This window comes from Pithys albifrons, chromosome 18 (assembly GCF_047495875.1).
Source record: "Pithys albifrons albifrons isolate INPA30051 chromosome 18, PitAlb_v1, whole genome shotgun sequence".
Lineage (NCBI taxonomy): Eukaryota > Metazoa > Chordata > Aves > Passeriformes > Thamnophilidae > Pithys > Pithys albifrons.
Window position 1 is genome coordinate 14,820,798 of NC_092475.1, and position 23,146 is coordinate 14,843,943.

Here is a 23,146-nt window from a genome sequence, read left to right on the forward strand (position 1 = left end):
ACCATTTCATGTCCTGGAGAAGATGGAGCCAGGCTCTTATGGAGGTGGGTGCTGGGAGGAAAGGACACCTCTAGGATAAATAGAAAGAGGACATTCTGACTGGATAGAACAAAATATTCCCCCCATGATGCAGTGGTGGGATCTCTCTCTTGGATGAATTTCAAAGCCCTGTACAACATGGTCTGAATTTTTTGTTTACCCTGCTGTGTGTGTGCAGGATGCTGGACTGGACCTCCCAAGGTCCACCTATCCCAAATTATCCTGTGCATTGTCTCCCACTGCTGAATTTGGTTTTCCCATGAGAACGTTTGTCAAAGCTCACTTCCACCTATTTTTTCATTCCCAATAGCTAACCCACCAATTGCTTGAAGGGCTTCTGCAAGCTGCTGGAGGAGCACCCCTTGGCTTGGCTCTCTTGGAGGAGCTGATACAGCCACTGGGCTGGGAAAGCCCTGTCCCACCCCTGCCCCAAGCTGCTCATGGCTGTGTCTGCTCCCATCTTTGGTATCTCCAAGGATGGAGGCTCCTCAACCTCTCAATCTGCTTCTGTGGCCAACCACTCTAGCAGAAAAAAGCATTTTTTTATGTTTAAATGACTTTTTTTTTTACTTCATTTTGTGCCTCTCACCCTGCCCCTGGGCTGAGAATGTTCCAGCTCTGTCTTCTGTACTTCCCCCATCAGGAGTCCACACACATGGGTGGGATGCCCTTGAACCATCTCCAGGCTGGGCAGTTCCTGCTCTCAGCCTGTCCTCATCTGCTGGGTGCTCCAAGCCCTTAATCCCCTTGAAAGCATCTTTGCCTCTCAGTCAGTGGTGAAAATGCCCCACGCTGCTGTGTATGTGCTTGGAGAAACAGATGCTGCTGCGGGGATCAGCTCCAGCTGGGCTTTCTCAGGGCAACCTACATCTGCTTTAGCTCTGTCAATCACCTGCTGAGTTGTAGGGTTTGGTAATGGGGATGGGAAAAAATCCCCTCCAACACCTCAGCCGGTGCCATCCCCTCTCCTGTGCATCCTCATCTTCACAGGGAATGTTTTTCTGTGACCTGTCTCTTACAGAATGGACTTTTAAAAGCTTTTTGTAAAAAACAAAGCTTTCATGCAGATAGATCTATTTGCAGGCTTTAAAAGGAATATTCATAAAACAGAGTTTAAATAGATTTTTTTATTTATTTCTCGTGATTTTTCTTTATATTAGATTTTTTTTTCAGTCAAGAGACAGCATTACAACCTAACAACCAAAACCAGGTTACACACACACAGGCACACTACACAACGTATCCCAGGCAGTCGTGTCCTTCAGTCAGCAAATGTTTACAGTGTCCTATGAGGAGGAGACGCCCTTTCCCTCCTGACCTTGCTCACACCGACTGAACACATAACACACAAAGAGGACGGATTTGTTAGCTTTGAGTTTCAGATGAGGTTTCAGTCCTACAGCACAGGTATTGTAGAAAAATGTGGGGCTTGGTTTTCCCTCTTCTCCCAGGGCCTGGAGTGGCAGCTGTGCCCCAGTTAAGGCATTCAGCAGAGCCCAGAGATGCAGAGCTGCTCCATGGCTGCTCTGCCCAGGCTGGCACTGGGCACGGAGCAGCTGGGACAGGAACCTTCTCCAACACATTTTAAGGAAGGCTTAAGGCAACCTTTTCCAACCTTTCTCTTGAGAGGAAACACCGGCTGTGAAACACACCGGCTGTCCTGGTGCTTGTCCTTCCTGCTGCCACTGCTCCTGCTTGCTCTCCAAGCACGGCCCAGTGAGGAATTGAGGTTTAGGCTGAGCTTTTCAAAGCTGCCTAAGAGATTTAGCATCTGAAATGCTAAATGCTTTTTAGCTAAAAAAAAAAAATAATCTGAATGGGTTTTGGGGTAATCATTCTGTTAGGCTTCTCTGAAAAATCCTCACAGCGACTTTGAAAACACAGAAACACAGAAATATCAAAAACTGACTCCCTGGTCACTTCTTGCATAGGACTTGTAACTGCAGTTCAGTGATTTATTCAAGTTCTGTAATTGTGTTAAAAAAAGATGACAAACCATGAAAAGGGGTGAAGGCACATGTACAGTCAGTCCAGCATGGGGATGGATAATGTGCAGGGATGAGTTTTCCAAGCGGAATATCTGGGGTTGATACATACAAATGGAGTATTGCAGTGCTCAGTGGCTCTTTTCTGATACAAGAGAAAATTCTACTCATGCTGTTCCCTCATCCCTCGGCTTCTTTAAGCACAAAGCTGAGGATAAGATTTCAGTGAGATTTGGGCACAGCTGCTCCCAGCCTCCCAACAAGGAAACATGAGGTGAATGTGAAAGAGCAAAGGAACTTTGTGCTCCCTGTGCAACCCATTTTTATGCTACACTTTGAATTTACGGTGCTGCTTCCCTCTCCATTTTCAAGGAATAAAATCTTCCTCAAACACAGGTGACGAAATCGGACCAGAGTAGAAGGGAGACGGATTTTCAGGTTTAGCTGTAAGAGAACCAAAGCTTTGCAGCTGTTTTCATGCTCTAGGACATGGGGTAGCATCCCTGTATCTATGGGGCTGGGAAAGCAACCCCTTCGCTAGCCCAGGAGGTGTTGGCTGTGAATGACTCCATGGGGGACACACTGAGGTGTCACCGCTCTGCACAGAAGAACTGAAAAAAGGACCACATGTAAGAGCCATCTTTGCTATTAAATGGAGCTGTTCATCCTCGTCATCCTCATCCCTTTGAGGAAAGTTATGTGTTTACTTATTTACACAGACTATTTTAAGAAGCAAAAGGAAAGGCTGGTGGAGGACACACTGATGGATGGCATGGAAGGGGGAGACCTCCCACCCAAGCTGTGTCTGGTTGCTGAGAGCCCATGGGCTGCTGAGTGCTCCCTCCACTGGGATCTTGGGAGACAAGTGTCTTGGGAGACAGGTATGTGGAGATCCCTCCTCACCAAAGGAGGGACTCGCCAGCCAGGCAGAGCCTCTCCCACCGCTGCATCCAGCTCCTTCCTATAGCCACAGTCAGGTGACCTGTGGCAGCCACTCCAATCATGTGAGCGGGATGAGGACAGAGCCTGTGAGGATGACAGGAAATTATTGACATTGCATTGAGCCAGTCCAAGAGAAATGGGCAGGAATGGAAAGCTCCACCTTGAAGAAGACAAGCCCTGAGCAGATCAGCCCTAATTAAGGCCCATTAATGTGCCCAGGTCTGACAGGTGGGTCTGACCTCAGACTCCAGTCCCTGTGAGCAGCTGTGCTGAGGTCACCAGACACAGTCCAGTGGTGGAGAAGGGCTTGAGGGAAAGATCTGAGAACTTGGGGAGGATTGTGGGGTGCTGGCATATCCTCCTGCCACCCGCAGCAATTTCTGAGTCCAGACAGCAAAGGAGGAGCAGCAAAATGGAGGCACATCCAAGTCGCTTATGGGAATACTGGTGGCTGACAACCTCCAGTGACTTGACAGTCCCCGTGGCACCAGCTGGTCACAGATGGCCTCTCATTCTAACCTGGACACTGAGGGAAGACTTAGGAACCATCACCACCTGTCCCCAGGCCAGCAGGGCCAGGTACTGCCTTCTGGCCAATGCTGAGAACCATTTGCTTGACTTGAGGTGACCTGTAACTTCTTGCTGTCCATTTCCTAATTATTAGATGGTTAATCTTTGGGGACTCACTTGTTTTGCAAAAAATTTACATAAATTTCCACTTTATGCAGAACACTGGGATTTATACTGGTCCTCAACAGGAGTGACTGCAAAGCTGTGGGAGTTGAGACCATAATCTCACTGAAGTTTTTTCATCAGTTTTTTTGTTCTGACTGGTATAAGACATATAAGTGGGTATTTTTCTCTTCAGTGGGTTGGATAGAAGAGGAAAAGGTATCAGTATGATGTAAATGTAAAGTTATCAATTAGAAACATGCCTAAAAGAAAGGTCTTTGGGATGAGCCATGCATTATGTTATCCATGATGGGAAAGAAATGCCAACACCCATGAAAAGAATTGTTTTCCTCCCAGGTCGAGCTTTTGCATCAGAGGTTTTTGGAAAGCGCATTTGTGAGTCCAAGTTTCAGAGCAACAGGTGGGGAAGACTTTTGCCCCTATTCCCGTGGCTGCTGGTGAGTTGTTGTGCTGTGGCTGTGCCGAGGGCCAGCCCCGCCTTGCCTGGGGTAGGAAGTGCCGGAGCAGCCAGACCAAAACAAGGTAACTGAGATGCAAATCTTTCTTGGAGAAGATCCCTGCACCATGGGGGCTTCAATGGTGATGGAAAGACCCTTCCCACCGTAGGGGTGTGCTGCCTCCACAAGCTCCAGCCAGCACTGCCAGCACTGCCCCAGCTGCCCCTCCATGCCTGCTCCTCACTGCAACTCCAGAATGGGGCTGCGAAGCTGTTGCTGTGGCTGGACCCACCTCACCTCTCTGAGCCCCAGCACTGCCATGCTTCCCAGCAAAGCTCCATTTACTGAACATGGATTTACCCAGGTCTCTCCACCAGGAATTCTTCCCTTTTTTTATGCTTTCATTGTAAGAAATACAAAATTTCTTCCCCCAAATCTGCCTGTCACCTACATTACCATTTCTCCAGGGGATCATTCCAATGGCTTCCCCCATCCTGGCAGTCTCCTGTGATGTCATAGGAGTCAAGCCAGAACACACAGATCTGCTGCACTTCCCAAATCCTCGGAGGCTCAGTGCTGAAAATCTGTACTTGGTTGTTCACAGGCAAGTCCCAAAAGGGATCAGCTGCATTCTAGCAGCTGTAAAGTGAATTTTCAGGACATGAACAAATTAAGAGGGGCTGCTGCCCAGGAATGGTCCCACCACGAGTGGCCACAGCTTCTTTTCCACACAGGAATGTCAGAGCACCAAACCCTGCAGCTCCTCCAACACAGCCTGGGCAGCCTCTCACCACCATGTGCTGCCACAGGCCCCATCCCTGCAGCATCCCTTACAGACCAAACCAAACCCCACATCCTAGCAGAGAAGCCTGGAAAAAAGACATTTTTCAAGATGCCAGCAGACTGGTTTGTCCCTGAGTCCATGCTGTAGTTTCCTCCTACACACGTAAAGAAAAGGAAGCGAAATTCATCCCAGCTGTCCCAGCAGGACCAGCCCAAGGACTCCCTGTGAGCACCTTCCCATCAGGAGCACCACACAGCTCATCACAAACATTGGGTGCAAAAAACCCCCCAACCAACAAACCCCTAAAAAACTCAATGCCACACCCCAAAACAACCTACTGAACACCCACACCAGGCTGTGAGATATCTACACATGCACACAGGTGCAAACACCGAAGTTCTCAGTTTTTAAGCACCTTTCATTTGTTTTAAGATTCGAGGAGACAAATAACCTCAATGAAAAGGAATTTTCTTGCTCTGGCAACACTGGGCAGGAGGTTTGAGATGAGGTCAGGCCTTGTGCTTGCTGCTGGGCAGGAGCAGAGCCTTCTGCAAAGCACAGGTTGAACACCCCTTTGCCACAGCTCAGGGTCACGCTTGGAGGTGACAGTCGTCTTGCAGGGGGTTGGCAGGAGAGTGTTGGGTGTTCACAAGGCAAACAACAGAGGGGGTCACAGGAGCACAGGTTTGCTGCTCAGAATCTGGTTTAACCTCTTCATGAAAACATTACTAATAATTTATTAATCCTTTATAAACACACTCTGGATATGAAGTGTGATAATAGTTCTGCTTCATGTCCTGTGCTGGCTGGGCACAGAGTGAGGAAAGACATCTCAGACTGGCACGGAAAGAAGAAAGGGAAAGAACAGTTTGCGTTTGCTTCTGAAAACCAGCATCACCCATTGGGAAAGAGGGGTTGGGGCTGGGGGCTGAGTGCCAGCATCAGTGCCATGGCTGCCACAAGACCCCCAGGAACATGGCCAAGGGATTCTGGCTCACAAGAGATAATCAGGACACAGAGGAGGATTTAGATGAGGGATTTCTCCAGGGTTACCATTTCCAAGCACACTGGTGCCCACAGGAGAACCTGGTAGGTGAGATTTGCCCTGGGCTCACTGCTGCCCCTAAGCCTGTTCCTCTGGGAGGTGTAGAGAAGCAGTGGGGTTACACCAGCCTCTGATTTCTGGAGTGCTCTGGAGGGACTGGTGACCATTTCGATGCACAGGAGAATTTGCAGTGGAGAACAGGCTGTGGGGGCAGGACACTGCTTGGCTTCTCCACTCCTTGATGGGTATTCGGGCAGGAGAGAAACTGCTTCCTCTAATGGTACTGCCCAGTGGCCACTAAGCAGATCATCCAGCAACATGGGAAGAGGGGGATGGGGAAGGCAGCACCTCATTGGGCCTCCAGAGCTCAGTCTAAGCCCCTGCTTGTCACCACAAGCACCTGTGCCAGCGTCCCTGCACAGGGCATGCTCCTGCTGCACACCAGGGATCACTTCAGGGGGGAAAAAAGGCATTTAGTGTGAAACCCAGGAAGCCAAAGGAGGTAAACATTCCCCTCAAATCAGTCTCTTTGCTGAGAAGACACCAGAGATGGGACAGAGTGGTCTCCAGTGTGGTCTCAGGGACAGAGGTTGCGGTGAGGCCCAAGGAGCGCAGGACCAGGCTTAGGGTAGGGGTAATGCCAAGTTCCTCAGCTCTGTGCCTTTGGGAATGCTGTGGCATCAGAGTGAAGGAGAAATGCTGCAGGTGAGCAGCAGCATGCAGATCCTGCAGGCCAGGCTCCTCAGCCCAGAGCTGGGGACTGTTGCTCCTAAGAAGGTTCAGTTTGTTTTCAATCTCATTAAAAGAATTAAGATCTATCAGCTGTCTGAGGTTGGGCTCACCACAATTCCTTCAGCTGAGGTCCCATTAAGGGGATGTAACATGGTGAATGGAAGAACCTCCTGTGAACTCGAATTTTTTTTTGGGGGGGAGTGGGGGTGAGGGTATTTCGCATTTCAGAGGGTAGGAATTCAGGCTGTGAGATGGCCACGAGCAGGACTCTTTCCCAGGGCAGAGGGTACAAACCTAGTCTCCAAAGGGAGGGAGCTGGGGGTGATCAGTAAATTTCTGCTGGGTTTGGAGTTATCTCAGCTGGTGCTGGAGCCAATGAAAAGTCTAGACCATGTTCTTCCAAGGGCAGAATGAGTCTGTCACAGGGAGGGGAGGGATTTCCATTAAAAATCAACATTTCCTATGACGGAATTTGGCCCTTCATAGGAAACGATGCCATTTCAGTAGGGAAAGAAGATGCATCCATTACAGCTTTCGTTACAGCAACCCTCTTGCTCGGTCCTGCTCCATCCTGACCTTTTGCAGCCACTCCCAGATCCATCGTTGTTCTTCCTTCAGTCTCTTCCCTCTGGCCTCCTCTTCAGCATCTCTTCAGCACCACCATCGACGTGCTTTAGCCACCTCAGGGAAGCTGTGCAGATGCCGGCCTCCAGTCCCCTCCCAGGGACTGACACCAGGCAGCCAATGCTCCTTGGCTTAACAGTGCCTCTTCCAAGGATAAAGGTATAGAGGGACATCTCTACACACACACATGTACCGGTGGATCTGTGGAGACACAGGTGTGGCTGGGGCAGGCGAGTGGCTCCAGGGGGAAGGGGCTCGTGCAGCTGGTACCACCGGCCACGGCGATGCCACCACTGGCCCCAGGCTGGTCACCCCTCCTGGCACAGTGGCCAAGGGCTCTGGCGTAGCACTGGGATGGTGCTTTGATTCCTGAGATTGCTTTTAAGCTTGATTTTTAAAAATAACACCATGAGGCATCAAGAGCCACCTGGCTGACCCGGCCACGGAGGTTCCACCAGCACTTCCCACCACAAGCCCCTTCGACACTGGCAGTGGGGGTCAAAACGTAACAAAGAAATCAAGGAGTGGGGGGAGTGTTTGCTGGTTTTTGCAGGTAGGAAGCATTATTTAGTGTTATTGATGAGATTTTCCTAAAAATCCCAAATCTGTGGCTTTGTTGCTCTTTTCTCTTCTGCTCGGTGTCTCTGTAACATCCCAGCCCGGCTGTACGTGGAGTCATGATGTTGTGAGGAAAGGCACTGTTGTCACAGGCTTGTCAGGACAAACAGGCTTCACCATGGATTTCGGGAACAGGTGATTTCACCGGGAATACCGATTTCCTGTGTGAAGGCTGGTGAGGCTGTGAGGGTTGGGGTTCTGCGTGGCTCTCTGTGCCGGCGGCTCCAGGGGTTGCTGGCCCAGTCGGCATCGAGGGCAAGAGATGTGGGGAGTAGTGAGGGCAGGGGAGGAAGATGAGGAGTGTAGAGCAGGCGCACAGGTGGGGTGTGGGTGGAACCGCAGCCGGTGTCGCCGGTGTCCGTGGGGGCCGGCACTCCCAGGGGACGGTGTGGGCTGAGGGTGAGGGCCCCTCGGCAGGGGAGCAGCGGCGCGGCCACCCCGGCGAGGTCAGTAGTTGCAGTGGCGCTGGCAGGGCTGGTGCACGAAGGCCCCGGGGAGCTGCTTGGCGCGGCGCGGCGGGCGCTGCCGGGCGCGGTTCTGCCGCTGCAGCGCCTTCTGACCCAGCCGGTGCCGCTCCGCCAGCTGTTTGGCCCGCTGCACCCGCTGCACCTGCCCCACCTTGTCCAGGATCGCCGCCTTCACCGCCAGCGACCGGCCGTGGTGCGCCACGTGCCGCTCCAGCCGCGGCTCCGGCACCTCCCTGCGGAGAGAGGGGCCGTTAATGGGGCTGGCACTCCCCACACGCTGTGCCCTGGAATGGGCCGGGCGCCCTCCTGCCCCATCAGCCTGCCAAGGGCAGGGATGCTCCAGCACAGGTAGGCTCTGGGACAGCTGGATAAATTCAGACACCACCAGGAATTGGGTGTTCCTACAGTCCCCCACCATGCCTAAACCCCTTGAGCCCAGTCTGTCTCCATCCCACTGTGACCCTGTCTAGTCTCGAGACCTCTTTGGTCCTTCTCTGTCCCCTCCAGCACTGAGGAGCCCTTGAACCTTTGGAGACCAAGCTGTGGCCTTCAGGGAGACTTTGGAAAAGAGAAGTTCTGGAGGAATGGTGTCACCTAGCCAGGAGCAGTGCCCCCCAGCCAGGAGCAGTGCCCCCTAACCAGGGATGGTGTTCTCGAGCCAAGAACAGTATCCCATGACAGGAATGGTGCCTTCTACCCCAGGATGAAGTCTACCCCAAATTCTTACTCCTCCCCTGCCCCACTGAGGGCCTCCTGGGGGAGTTGCTGGAGGGCTGGGACTGGGGGGCAGCAGGGACCCCATGGCACAGTGGGAGCTGGGGCTCAGCCAGCAGTGGCAGGGCTGGGTGTGCACATGGTTCAGGTTTTCCCTGGGCTGCTGGGCAGTGGGGAACAGCCCTGGGAGAAAAACAGAGCTCCAGCTGTGGCCCAAAAATGCATGGGGAGGGCTTGCCCACAGGCCTGGGAGAGCAGCAGGCAGCAGGATTGGGGCTTTTTATTTTCATTTTCCCCATGCTAAGCTGAAGTTTGGGCCAAGAATCTGGCAGTGTCGCACTCCCCCCAGCTGTGAGATACCCCTGTGCTGTGCCAGTATGGGGACAGCAGGGATATCAGGGGGGTTTCAGTACCCTCTTCCTGAGGGAGCCATGGGTCTTCAGTGGGTCACTGTGCCCAGAGGCCACCCTGTCTAGTTTGGTTTGCTTTTCTTGGGTCATAACCTGTGGAAAACCCTGGTGTAAGCTCAGCCTGGCAAACACCCCTGGATGGGTGATGGGGTGTCAGGCAGCATTGACATGGGTGGCATCAGCCACACCAGGAGACCCTGCTCGGGGCAGGGGAGAGGAGGTGCCAAGCTCATGGTCCTGCACTCATGGCCACCCAAACATGCTGCTGAGACTTCCTTAGCTGAGGATTCTGGGACATGGGAGCTGCCAACCTCCTACCGTGTCAGCTGGGGCACCCTGCCAGATGTGCAGGGCACACCCTTGAGATGGGGCACGGGGGCACTGCTGTTCCCACTGCTCCACTCCACCCACGGACAGTATGAGTGAAACGCTCCCGGGTGTACAAGGGAATTTGGGATGCCAGGACTGGCCATCCACACGGGTTCCTCAGCGGGTGCTGGGGCTGCCACTCCCCCACAAACACCTCACAGTGCACTCACTCGGTAGCATCGTCCTCGGGGCCCTCCCCGTCCACCTCGAGGGTGCTGGTGACGTAGACGGACATGCTGGGGTGCTCGATGAGCAGGTCCTCCATGGGGCTGCTCCCCACGCCGTCGAGGCCGGGCTCCTCTGCAGTAAAACAGGGGGGAGGGGTGACAAACCAACTCTCGTCCATCAAGCAGGGACCGGCCGGAGCGGGGGAAGCGGCCGGGGGCGGCGGCGGCCCGGGGGGCGTCGGGCGGGATCGCGCCGAGCGCCCGGTGCCGCCGGGACCCGCTCGCCGGGCCGGGGCGGGGCGGGCACGGCTGCCTGGGGCGGGGGTGCAGAGCCATGCGGGGCGCAGCGGGGACACACACACATACCATATACAGTGGGGAGGGGAGGGGGAAGAGAAAGGGGCATCGTTAGTGCAAGAGACACCCACCGCCACCGCCACCGCCACGGACGGGCACGGCCCCGCGCCCCGCCCGCACCCCGCGGCGGCCACCGCAGCCCGCGGACCCGGCGCTGCAGAGCCAGCAAGCGCGAAACGGGGCTGGTTAGACGAGGTGAACCAAAGAGTGGGGGGACCCGCAGGGCTTACTGCAGCAATGGGGATTTTTTTCTTCCCAAAAGGAAGGAAGAAGTTCAGGCAGTAAGAAACGCTGCTTTTGCCTGTTCTGGTGGCACCTGAGATGGGCAGGGCCGGGCCGGGCCGCTCCAGAGGAACGCTGGCACGCCTGCACTCACACCACCCAGCACTTTGCAAACATGGAAACCAAGCACACACAGAGAGGAAAAACAGTCCACACCTTTTCTCTGGAAGAAATCACACGAATAAAATCTTCAGCAAAAGTTTCTGCTGTGCCTTCAACTTCAGTCCATTAGAGGCCAAATTTTGGGTGGTTGCTTCAGGATCTGACCCCCCCACCCCTTCAAAGCCCCAGTGATCTGTGCTTTCCCTTCCTAATCTCTATCTGGCAAAAGTACTTGGGCAGGTGTTTTCCTGGGCTGCCTGTGCTTGGACCTATTGGTGGTGTGATGGGAAGGGAGCCTGTATCTAATACTGGGCTCATTGGATGCCCAGACCCATTCCCAGACTCATCAGGGGGATTCCAGGGAACTGGTGTCAGTGAGGGGGGTGGCAGTGCAGTGTCTGTATGGACAGGTGTGACCCCGTGGCTGGGTGAGGGAGCAGGAGGAAGGACAGATGAACGTGTTCTTGCATGGAGAAATGCAAAGCATGAGCATGAACGTGGTATTCCCAGCTCAGTGCATCCGCAGCTCCTCCCTCAGCTGATGGCCCAGCCCAGGGCTCAGGACGGGTCACAACTAGCCTTGCAAATGCTAGGATGTCTTTCTCTAGGTCAGTGGATATCAGGCTATTAATAGTTGTTGACATGATGGGCTGAAGATTATTTGTCTGCCTGGAGACAGCCTTCGAGCCCAGCTGGAGCATCCCCAGTCCAGCAGCACTCCCACAACAGGGGTCTGTGAGCACAGGGAGCAGGAGGGCCCAGTGCAGCCTGTCTAGGCTGCCTGTCCCTATCCTTTGCCACCGTGGGTTTTAATGTCACAAGCAATATTTTGCCATCCTTGAATCCCTGGGTGGTGCAAAATGCTCTTTTGCCCCTTCCCTGGGTGCTGAGCATAGCCAGGCTGGGCAAGGGGGTGAGAGAGCATAAGAAATGCTCCTGGAACATCTGGGTAACTTGGGTACATGTTGCAACACATGGGGTAAGGGCCAGGCTGCAAGGGACTGAATCTGGAGGCTGCCTAGGTTGCCACTTGGCTACTGGGAGTGAGCCAGGCTGGGAGCTGCTGCTGGCCACCACGGCTCCAAGGGAAGCTGGAGCCTCCACATTTGTTTTTTAAAGGGCTCCAGGTTCAGAAATAGGGCTGAAATAATCTGGTCTCCCACCGCTCAGGGATAGCTGTGGGACCAGACAGCAGTGGGAATTAGCAGTGGGATCATCGCAAACAGACACACTGCTGGAAGCAAGAGCTGCATCAAGAGCCCAGCCACATCACTGGGAAAAATATGGGAGTGTTTTGTACCAGAGTCAACCCTTGGTCCCCTCTGAGCCAGCTGCAGTCTCGGATCCAGAGATCAGGGCACAGCCCAGTGTTTCTCTGTCTGGGAAAACTCCTGGCTCCTTCAGGCATGCCTTAGACACTCTGCAGCTGCTGCCAGCTGGCCCAGACACACAGCAGCTGCACAGCTGCTGCTCCAGGGACCTCCCTGCAACCAGCCCCCTCCCATGTCACTGCTGTGACCTGCTCCGGACAGTCACCTGAGAGCCCAGAGGACAGGGAATCCTCCACAGCTGCCCATGCCCAGATCACCCATCAGCTCCACTGGCTCTCTATAGCGCTCCATCCCTCGAGGCACAGGGATCCCTGTCCCCCATCCCAGGCTTGTTCCTGCTCTGGTCCCCTCTCCAGGACACTGCATATGGGGAAGAACTCTAATGAATGACTCACATCACAAAAGCAAACATGGTGGGGACAGGCAGGGAATATTTGCTCAAAGAAATGCTGCCTGCAAGAGGGAGGGGGGACAAAACCCTCCTCCTAAACCTGCAGGATACATCTGTGGTCCCCAGGCTGGGGCACCACAACTGACCTGAGGTTGCCAACAGAGCACAACCATCAGCAGCTCCTGCAGAGGCAGACACGTTTGTGTATGGCCACTGCTGGATTTGCAAGGAAAAGGTCATAAAAATATCATTGCAATTGGCTGAGTCATTAGTGCTCCAACAGAAACTCCAAGGTTTGAATGGAGCTGATGAAGCTCCACACAGGAGGAATTCAGTCTGTCTCATTGGTATCAAACAGGGCTCTGGATGGCTGTCACCATCCCTGGGAATGGGGAACTCTGTGGGCTCTCTATGTAGAGGGAGCTGGTGCCAAACATCCCTTGTGCTTGGCATGGGTACTGGGAAGGATTTGGGAAGACAACCCCTTTGGAACTGAGATTTTCTCCCCTCAAATGACCCGAACATGGACAGATCACTGGTGGCATATCCCCAGCTGGGATAGCTCTGACACCTGCCTTCTCATGGGGACAACTCTGGCACCCCACCAGCTCCTGGTTTGTTTTCAGCAGGGGCAGGGCAAGGAGCAGCCGAGCCTGGCTCCTCCTGAGAAAATGCTGACCAGGGCACAGCTCAGTTGAGGCCATGGCAGTACCACAGCTGGTGGGAAGAGCCTGCAAGGGCTGGGTTCACGACCCCACCAAGCCCTAGAGGGCAGGATGACATCAAAACTCTGGGTAATCTGCCTGGCTGGTGCCACGCCAGGGTCTCATCCTGGTACGGAAACACCTGGAGAATCCTGGGCAGCAGCAGCCCCAGCCAGGGATGCTGACACTGCTCCCACACTGGTGGAAAGTCAGGAAAGATCACTGGGAGAGGAAAGGGAAAAAGGAGGAGCAGGTCAGGGACTGCTGCAGTGACCACAGGGCCAGGGCCAGGGCAAGGGCAGCAGGGGAGAAAGGATGAAGGGCAGAGGTGATCCCATGTGCTATAAGCTCATCTGCTGACATCTCAAGGGGTTTGCCCAGCTCTGAAAAGACCAGGCTCAGCAGAGGCTGTGAGAAGCTAGTCCTTCTGCTTTCCTCACCTGCAAGATCAATTACAAGCCAGCCATCCTCCTCCTCCTCCTCCTCAACAAAGGGTTTGGGCTCCTCTAGGCCCTCTGGCGTGTTGCTGTCGCTGAAGAAGAGGCTGGTGAGACGCTGAAACATGGTGGGGAGTGGTCCAGCGGGATGGACAGTGAGTTAGAGCTGCTGCTGGGCACCAGTTTCCAGACAGAGATGGGAGTGATGTGCAGAGGGGGGAAAAACAGCCCTCGAGGTCTTGGTGGTGGAGTTGCTTTGCTGCCAGAGGAATCAGGGGTAAGTGGTGTGTAGTGCAGTTGTAGGTTCTTCACTTAGCTTCAGTGCAAAGGCCTGTAAAAGGAGAGAAAAAGGTATAATGCATTATGACTGGCTGGCAACGTGGCCCTCCTGCATCCCAGGAGCTTGTATGGGCCTGAGGGGACAGCAAAAAGGTGGCTCTGGCACTGATCTGTACAATGGGCTGTCCCAGATGGTGGCACACCCAAGGGCATCAGGCACTGTGTCTGAAAGTGAAGGGCTGGATGACTGTGTTCTGGAGCCTTCACCTGCATTGAGCCCCATATTGTATCCCCTTCCTCATGGGCCGAGTCTCCCAGGGACTCAACTCACCAGAGCTGGCAGTGACAGGGCCACTGTCCCAAAGCCAAGGGAACACGTCAAGCCCCTCGCAGTGGGCAGGGCGAGGACAGCAATATCACAGAATGACAGGCTGGTTTTGATTGGAAGGGACCCTAAAAACCATTCTATTCCAACACCCTCTGCCATGGGCAGGGACACCTCCCACCACCCCAGGTTGCTCCAAGCCCTGTCCAGCCTGGCCTTGAACACTTCCAGGGATGGGGCAGCCACAGCTTTTCCGGGCAGCCTCTGCCACAGCCTCATCACCCTCACAGGGAAGAATTTCTTCTCAATATCCCATCTAACCCTTCCTCCTGTCAGTGGGAAGCCATTTCCCCTTTTCCAAAGTCCCTCTCCAACTCTCTTGGAGCCCCTTTAGACACTGGAAGGGGCTCCTAGGTCTCTCTGGAGCCTTCTCTTCCCCAGTCTGGACACCCCCAGCTCTCCCAGTCAGGCTCCAGACCAGAGGGGCTCCAGCACTTGGAGCATCTGTGGCCTCCCCTGGACTTGCTCCAACAGCTCCACATCCTTCTTGTGCCCCAGAGCTGGAGGCAGCTCTGCAGGTGGGGTCTCACCTGAGTGGGGCAGAGGGACAGAATCCCCCCTTCCCTGCTGCCCACTGTGGGATGAGCCCAGGATGCTGTTGGCTCTCTGGGCTGCCAGCACACATTGTTGGCTCACGTCCAGCCTGTCACCCCAGCCCTTGGTGAGTCTCTGCTCCATCTATGCTCATCACTGTTTTACCCCCAGGGACGCACATCCACCCCAGTGGGAGCAGAGGTCAGCACTCACTAATTTCCTTAATGACTGCCAAGCTTCTGGCAAGGCACAGGGACAGCAGCCACAAGCTGCAGAGTGTTATTCATGTGCAAAAAAATGCCTTTTGATCAGAGACATTAGAGGGCATTAAAATGCCATCAGGAGTTCCATAAAGGGAGAGGAGAGAGTGGGGTGCTGCCATGTTTGGTACACTGACATGGGTGCATTGAGAGGGTAAATCTCCAGTTCGTGGCCAACTCCCAGTTCATGGCTCGGTTTACCAAGCGACCACAGAGCCTGTGAGTGCTCCTCCACTCTGGGGAAGCTCCATCTGCTCTAGGCAATGTGGAATAGGAAGGGCGCAGTGAGGCATGATGTGTCTGTCCATATATATCCCAGCCATCCAGCAGCTCAAGTTCTAGCTCAGGCCTTCCTCCCAGGGAAGCAGTTTCCCTAGCCCCAGGATGCTGGAAAGGTGGCTGGCCTGGGCACTCTGCACTCCTGGGCATCAGGCATCATTCATCCCTGGCACATGGCTGTGCCTTTTGCTGTCTCTCAGGTGCCTTGGGAGGAACATCTGCTCCACAAGGCAGAAATGAGAAATCAAGGAAGCTTTACTGCTGCATGGGATCCCCTGGGCTTCAGGGGCTCTGATCTCTGCCACCCCCAGGTGCAGAAGGGAGTGATGAAGCAGCCCTGAAACACCCAGCTGTCCCTCCCTGGCACGGCCAGGGCAGCAGTGTGACACTACCTGACCCCTCCAGCAGGTCACAAGCCCCAGGTTACTTCAGTTGCCCCAGAGGCACAGGGCAGACTGTGGGAGACAGCTGTGCCCATCTCCAGGTCCCAGTGCTCAGGGGTCCAGCCTACCTTCCCACTCCCTCTGGGATGGCTTGGCTGAGGCTCATGGAGCCTCTCACCAGAATGAATTAGGGGTCAGGGAGGACTGTGGGCTCTGTATCCTCAGAGGGTCCCTGGCTTCCCCTGGGGACCCTGAGCAGGGAGGTTCTGGGCACTGAGACATGACAGAGTTGTTTCTCTGACCACAACCAGAGCTCTCACCTCCCAGACCCCATCACCTCCCAGCCCCTCATCACCACCATGATTGGAAAGCAAGGCCTCAGCCGATCAGTTTTCCCCCAGTGCTCACGATTAAATAATCCAGACACACCCCTTAGCCGGATCATTAATGCATAATAATGTAAGTCAGGGATATAACAGGAGGAGGGGCCCACATTCAATGGAACTCACTGGGCTCTCTCTCGTGCTCCACTCTGAGAGTAATGGGATTTCCTTCCCATGGGATGTCCACGTGCATCCATCCTCCACCGGGCCAGGCTGGCAAAGGGCACAGCCAGCCTTGAGAGCTGTGTGTGGCACACAGCCACAGCTTCATCACATGTCAGCTTGGCCTGGAAACCTGGCATCTGTCTAAGCACTTGCCTATTCAGTAAAGACCTTTTAATATTATATTAATGTTAGTTATTTAAAAAGTTTATTAAATACTGAATTGTGGCAGAAACCCCACAGCTCTCAGGTACCTGCAGGTGATGTCCCACGGCATCCCACTGTTTCCTCCTCCCCATATCCCCAGGCAGGAGGGAACAGGGCAGCTCATGACAGGCATGGGGGGCCACAGGGGTCTCCAGTTCCCCAAGGCCAGCATGGCCCTGGCCCACTGCAAGGACAGGAGGGGGTTTATAGGCTTATTGAGCTGGGGCATTCCCATGCCGGCAGAACTGCTGAGCCAAAGCTGACCCAGCATCATCAGGCAGGTCTTCAGGGTGACACACACGGGGGCTGGGGACAGCAGGGCTGTACTCCAAGCCCTCCATGCTGGGAGGACACTGCCAATGCTCTTTGCCTACCTAAAGTAATTTTCAGTCTCTTCCCCTACCTGAACATGGATGTCACCCAACAGCAGAGCTGGGGACAGGAGCTGGCATACAGGGACAGGGGAGGGCAGTGGCCCCAGTCTGGTTTCCAGGGGAAGGTCACCCACAAAAGCACCCAACCAGCTATCATAGGCCAGGGGCTGAGCCAGGTAAAGATTTTCTCTGTTGCCTCAGCAAAGCCAGCCTCACATGTCTTGCTGACAGGCCTGGCACCACCAGAGTGCTCCCCTCACTCTGTGGGCTTGGCTTTGGGAGACCTCAGCAAGGAGCTCAGTGAGCTCAAAGCCAAATGACCAATGACACAGTCAAAACCTTTCAGGGTTCTTTTATTGAAACATGACAACTGCTCTATCTGGACAGTAGAAAATCCGTCCCCCCTCTACCCACCCAGGAACACCATAGAGCATTTATTGCTTAGAGACTGATCCCCACAAAATCACTGAGTGAAGGCAACGGGCCAGTCAGGACTCCCCAACCCAGAGGTAACTTGCCTTTTCCAGAGACACAGCAGACACTATTATTTTCGATTGTCCCCTCTCCCAAATTTAACTTCATTTTCCTTCTCTCGATAATTAAAGACCCTGGGAACACACTCCCATCACTCACAGTCAACACCATGATGATGGGTTAGCAAGGGCCATCCTGCTCCAGAGGAATCCCATGGCACTGTGGAGGGTTGGGGCAAAGAGCAGAGGAGTGGTGAGCAGAGCACGGGGGCTCGTGGGCAGCTGGGATAGCTCTGGGAGAAGCAGGAGGCTTAAAAACTGCCCAAAGAGCAAACTTGAGATGGATCATGTTAAAGGATCATTTCCATAAGAATTCAAGTAAGCCACCCTGTCTGAGCCAGGGAGCATGGGGTGGCCCCTGGCACAAGGGGGTCCATGCTGTACTGTGGGGCATGGGTGGGCTACAGTGGCAGTGTCAGTCCCATGGTGGTGCCTGGGCAGCTGTGGAGAGCTCTTGGCAAAGTCTTCGAGATCAGACCTGAGGGATGGAGGCAGGAGTGAGATCCTGGCAGGCAAGGGCCAAAAGGAGCATTAATCCTCCCCCTCACTTTATCCTGTCTGCTCTGAAAAACTTGGGTTACAGAAGTGGGATTAAGCTCTGATCCCCAAAACTCTCAGCAAGTTTGTGGATACAGTTGATTTCAGTAGAGGGAAGGGATGGGGCATCCGGAGGGACCTGGGCAGGCAGGGCAGGAGGAGTGATCTCATGTGAACATGATGCAGTGCAACCAGGCCAGGTGCAAGGTCCTGTACCTGGGTCGGGGCAGCCCCCAGCACCAGCACAGGCTGGAGACTGGATGGGTTTAGAGCAGCCCTAGGGAGAAGGACTTGGGGGTCCTGGTGGGTGACAAATTGATGTGACTCGAGCATATGTGCTGGCACCCAGAAACCAGCCATGTCCTGTGCTCATCCCACAGTGTGGGCAGCAGGTGACTAGGGAATTCTCCCCCTCTGCTCTGCTCAGGTGAGACCCCATCTGCAGAGCTGCCTCCAGCCCTGGGGACCCTGAAACAAGAAGGATATGGAGCCACTGGAGCAAGTCCAGAGGAGGCCACAAAGATGCTCCAAGGGCTGGAGTCCCTCTGCTCTGGAGCCAGGCTGGGAGAGCTGGGGGTGTTCAGCCTAGAGAAGAGAAGGCTCCAGAGAGACCTGAGAGCCCCTTCCAGTGCCTAAAGGGGCTCCAAGAGAGATGGAGAGGGATTCTGGAGAAAGGCCTGGAGTGACAGGACAAGGGAGAATCGCTTCCCATTGATAGAGGCCAGGGATAGATGGGATATTGTGAAGGAATTCTTCCCTGTTTGGGTGGGCAGGCCCTGGCACTGGTTGCCCAGAGAAGCTGTGGCTGCCCCATCCCTGGAAGTGTTCAAGGCCAGGATGGGGCTTGGAGCAACCTGGTCTAGTGGAACAGGGCATTGGAACAGGATGATCCTTAAGGTCATTTCCAACCCAAACCATTCTGAGTCAACAATCTCCCAGCCACCCTAGAAGGGAGTGGCTTCTGGCCAGTGTAATCAATGCATCATCCTTGAGCTGCTCCAGACCCTCTTTGCAAGCTACCAAGAACATCAGCTCATCAATTCATCATGGAGCACTGGGGGTGACCTCCTCAGCCCTTCGCAAGGCAAAAGACTTCTTGGCTGGCTGCTACCCAGATGGCAAGATGGCCTTATGCCATCTCAGTCTCTGCAGGTTCCATCAAGCACTTCACTGGCTGGGTCAATCCACAGCCATCAGCAGATCTGGCTCTGAAGTTTGTCCAGGTATTTGGAAAGCCTCTGCTTTCCCTGTGGCAAATGTTTGCCTCACCTACACCATGGGAACTGAGGCTGACAGCCCCCCAGGAACCGCAGCGCAGGAGGGACCCAAATTTGTCCCTGCAAGGAATTTAAGTCACTGCTGTGCCTTGTCACCAGGCACAGGTGGTGCCCACAGAAAGAGTTTGGACCAGGAAGTGGCTCCTCTGACTGGGGAGGGTGTGTCCCAGGTGTCCCTGCCTTGGGACACAATGGGACTGCTCATCCTCAGGGCTGAGCTACCCCAGAAACCACACAGCCAACTCCTGTCCCCTGCTAGATCCAGGGCCACCACCACAGGACAGCTGCCATCCTTCCCAGGCTTCCACAAGCCCCCTTACTTGGCATGTCAACTCCATCCTAGCCACTGCCAGCACTGGGGATGGCCCACTGGTGACAGTCACTTGGGGACAAATGAGTTTCTAAATGAATATTTATCAGAATCCTTCCAAAAATCCAACGGCCTTTTACAATGAGCCAGAAGGTATTAAATATTACAAGTTTAAGTAGGAGTAAGGAAACCACAATGCATCAAGTTATTTTTCCCCTTCAGAAACCTCAACACAATAATTAGTTTTCTGAGTCATCATTGCTGCAAATAACCCCAGGAGCTAAGAATAGGCAAGAGGATTGGCAGTAAGGCCCTGGGATGCACCAGGAGCTCACCAGGGTGGGAGCTGCAGCCTCGCAGGACTGGCAGCTCTTAAAAGTCACAGTCTGCAAGAACAACAGCAACTCCCCTAGGAAATGGCAACAGGCTCCCTGAAACTTTCCATAAATACTTGGTGACAGGAGGGATGCTGCTGACAGGCTGCAGGAGCGCTCCTGCCTCGGCAGGGCTAAGAATACTCCACACAGTCATCCCAGCAGGCGGCAGAGGTATAAATCAGGTGCCTTCCTCCAACCCACTTGGGAAATGGGATTTTCAACTCATTTTACCTAAATTACACAAGTGTTACACAGGCTCACTGTGCTGGATGTACCAAAATCCTAAACCTGGAACAGAAACACAGAACAAAGAGGAGGGGGTCCAGAAGCTGGGCAGCTCAGGGGCATCTGCTCATCACCCCAGAAATGATTAGCACATCATCTCTGTGCTGTCCTCCATCCATCCCTAGCAAGGGAGGGACCAGAGCTGCCAAGAGCCTGCCTGGGACAGTTTGGCAGGGCTGGATTAGTGCATTTGTTCCCACAATAACTGTGCTATAGCTCTGGCTGATCCCATTGCTTTGCCAGCAGACCCTTTGATGGGGTTCCCCAGGGGGAGCCCAGGGCACAGGGGCAGAGCTGCACCCTGAGCCTGCTGCCAGTATGGACAAACCAGAGGCTGATTCACAGCCAGAGCCTCTTCTGCAGCAGATCAGGAAAGTGGAGGGGGGAGAAGACAGAGAGCAGTTAGAAAAATCCCCCAAAAGCTCTTAATCATTAGACCCTTCTTATTAATGGCAGACCAAGACAGCATCTGAAAGGGCTTTCCTAAGCCAGACCAGGACCTCAGTGGGGACTGGAGTCCCCACATGCTCCTCCAGATCACACTTGAAGGAGGGGAAACCCACAGAACTGGGGGGATATGTTTTTCCTGGAGCTGGTGTCCCCATTCGCACCAGCTCTAGTGTCACTGCTGCAGGAAGGTCCTTACCCCAAGGACAAAAGTGACCTCATGCTCTTTGATGTCATCACACACAGTCCTGGAAAAACTGTCAATGTTCAGCAGGATCTGAGCAACCAGGAAATTTTAGATTTGCCACGAGCTGTCCTATGAAATTTTAGAAGGTTCCTCTCTGGGATGCGCCAGGTGAAGCATCCTGAGGAGCGTGAGTGCCGGGAGGGGAACAGCTCAGCGTTACACCCGCCGGGAATCAGAGCCTGAACTATGTGGCATGTTGGACTTTGACCCACAGGAGCCCTGAGCTGCCCACCGTACCCCCCAAGACCCCTCATGCCCCCCTGGCAGGGCTCCCTGTGCAGTCAGCACTAAAATCCTCTTAGATACAACTTCACCTTGCAGGTTTTTCTGGTCTTGCTACAATCAGGTGCTATCAGTTTATTATCCAGGGGAAAAACTTCCATTATGTTTTTCCCTTTGTGTTCAGACAGATAAGCACCAGTTTGATGCAACGGTGACAGTGAGCTATAGCAGACAGCTTTTGTCTTTTTTTGGCCTTGTTTGACTTTTTTGGGGGGGGGGAGGAAAAATGAGAGGAAAGATTTATTTTAGAGCAAAAAAAAAGTAGTTCTTGGCACTTTGTAGACTAAGCCCAGTGGCAAAGAAGGTCCAACCCAGTCCTGCATTGGAGCCCAACACCTGTTTCTGGGAGGGTTTCTGGGATGGTTTCCTATCCCAGCACAACCTTGGCCAAATGAGTGACAACACTTGGCACCTGTCCAGTTCAGTCCTCGCTGGTGCAGCTTCGGCACTGGGTGTTGCTGAGCCCAAGAGAGACACTTTAAACCAGTATTTTCGGATCTCAGGGTGCCACTGCCTTTCCTCAGGTGCTCTGGGAAGGGCTCCACTGCACTCAAGACATATGCATAAAAGAACTATAAAAGCAACAATGTCCTTTTTAATACATTTCTACAGTTACACTCCACAGAGTCCAAGTTTTTCCACAATGAGCTCCCTTGGATAGAAGCAAGAGTAGTTCCCAGGGGCTGCCACGCTCAGTCAAGCTGAGGCAAGAGGCACTAAGTCCAGAGGAAAGTTGTCCTTTTAGGATTTATGTCATTTTTGAGTTGTCCCAAAGCAGGTGCTCTTAGAGCAGCAATAACAAAAGGAGATGCTACATGTGGTACCTGATGGACTCCTGTGCTCAGCATCCTTGGGATGCAGTGGAGCTGCCCCACAGCACAGATCTCAGCCTGGCACTACCAGCACCCTCCTCTGCCATGCACAGCCCTTTCCCAGACATCACCAATAAACTCAATAAAAATATCAAAGCACATGTCCAAATTGCATTAAAACCAGGGAGATTTACCAAGGAAAGCAAGATCTAAAGATGGAAGATTCCATAGCACCAAGGATTTGCTGGAAATCAGTTAAATAGATACTACATTTCTATATTATATATTTACATTCTTTATACATATTTATTTTATATAGTATATAGGATATTGTGTAGGAAGGTTGGGTAGGGGGGCTGGAATGAGATGATCCTTAAGGTCCCTCCCAACTCAAACAATTCTGTATATATTAGATATTATATTAATAATTACACATGCACATTCGTTTTCTAAAAAGCCTCGTTTTGCAGCCAAACAGCCTCAAAACAACACGGCGGAGATACATCCGTGTTTGCTGCCGGGAAAAACCCCTGCGGCGTCCGGCGTGGGAAGGACACGGGGCCACCCCCGCGTGCCCCCGCCGGTGACTGTCCCGTGCCCCATCGCCGTCCCCGCGGGGTCACGGCAGGACACGGGGGGAGCGCTATGACGTCTCAATGTCATATGCAAATACCAACGTCACTGCGGCGCAGCCAATGGGCGCGCGGCACAACCGCGAATCTTAATCCGGTGATGAAGACACAAACAACAGCGCGGGGGGGCCCGGCCATGGGGGGCCCGGGACAGCCCCCGCAGGGTCCCCCCTGCCCGCCGAGCCCCCCCCGCCCAGCGGCCCCGGCCCGCGGGACTCACCAGCCGAGCCGCTGCCGGGTGCGGGGCGGGAGGCGCTGAGGTAGTGCCGGGTCGGTGCCGGTGCCGGGCGGGGTCGGGGTTGGTGCCGGTGCCGGGCGGGGTCGGTGCTGGTGCCGGTGCCGGTGCCGGGCGGGGTCGGGGTCGGTGCCGATGTCGATGTCGGTGTCGGTGTCGGTGCCGGTGTCGGTGTCGGTGTCGGTGTCGGGTCGGTGCCGGTGCCAGGCAGTGGCGGTGCCGATCGGTGTCGGTGCCGGTGCGGACCCCGCGGTTGTGTCGCGCACCCGCCGCTCCCCCGCACAAATCGGGACCTT

At 54.1% G+C, this 23,146-nt stretch overlaps 1 protein-coding gene across 2 annotated transcripts; it reads right to left on the reverse strand.

Moving 5' to 3' along the window:
* Positions 1 to 1,036: 1,036 nt before the first annotated feature.
* On the reverse strand, positions 1,037 to 23,146 carry TP53INP2 (tumor protein p53 inducible nuclear protein 2). Of its 2 annotated transcripts, none has more exons than XM_071572753.1 (4): positions 22,836 to 23,146; positions 13,634 to 13,961; positions 10,030 to 10,159; positions 1,037 to 8,599 (listed from the first exon to the last, which is right to left on the reverse strand). In XM_071572753.1, exons 2-4 carry the CDS (start codon positions 13,755 to 13,757, stop codon positions 8,347 to 8,349), a joined length of 507 nt encoding a protein of 168 aa, XP_071428854.1. In that variant the 5' UTR covers positions 13,758 to 13,961; positions 22,836 to 23,146; the 3' UTR covers positions 1,037 to 8,346. The 2 variants fall into 2 exon arrangements, with proteins under 2 accessions (XP_071428854.1, XP_071428853.1); XM_071572752.1 differs by having other exon boundaries at positions 10,030 to 10,339.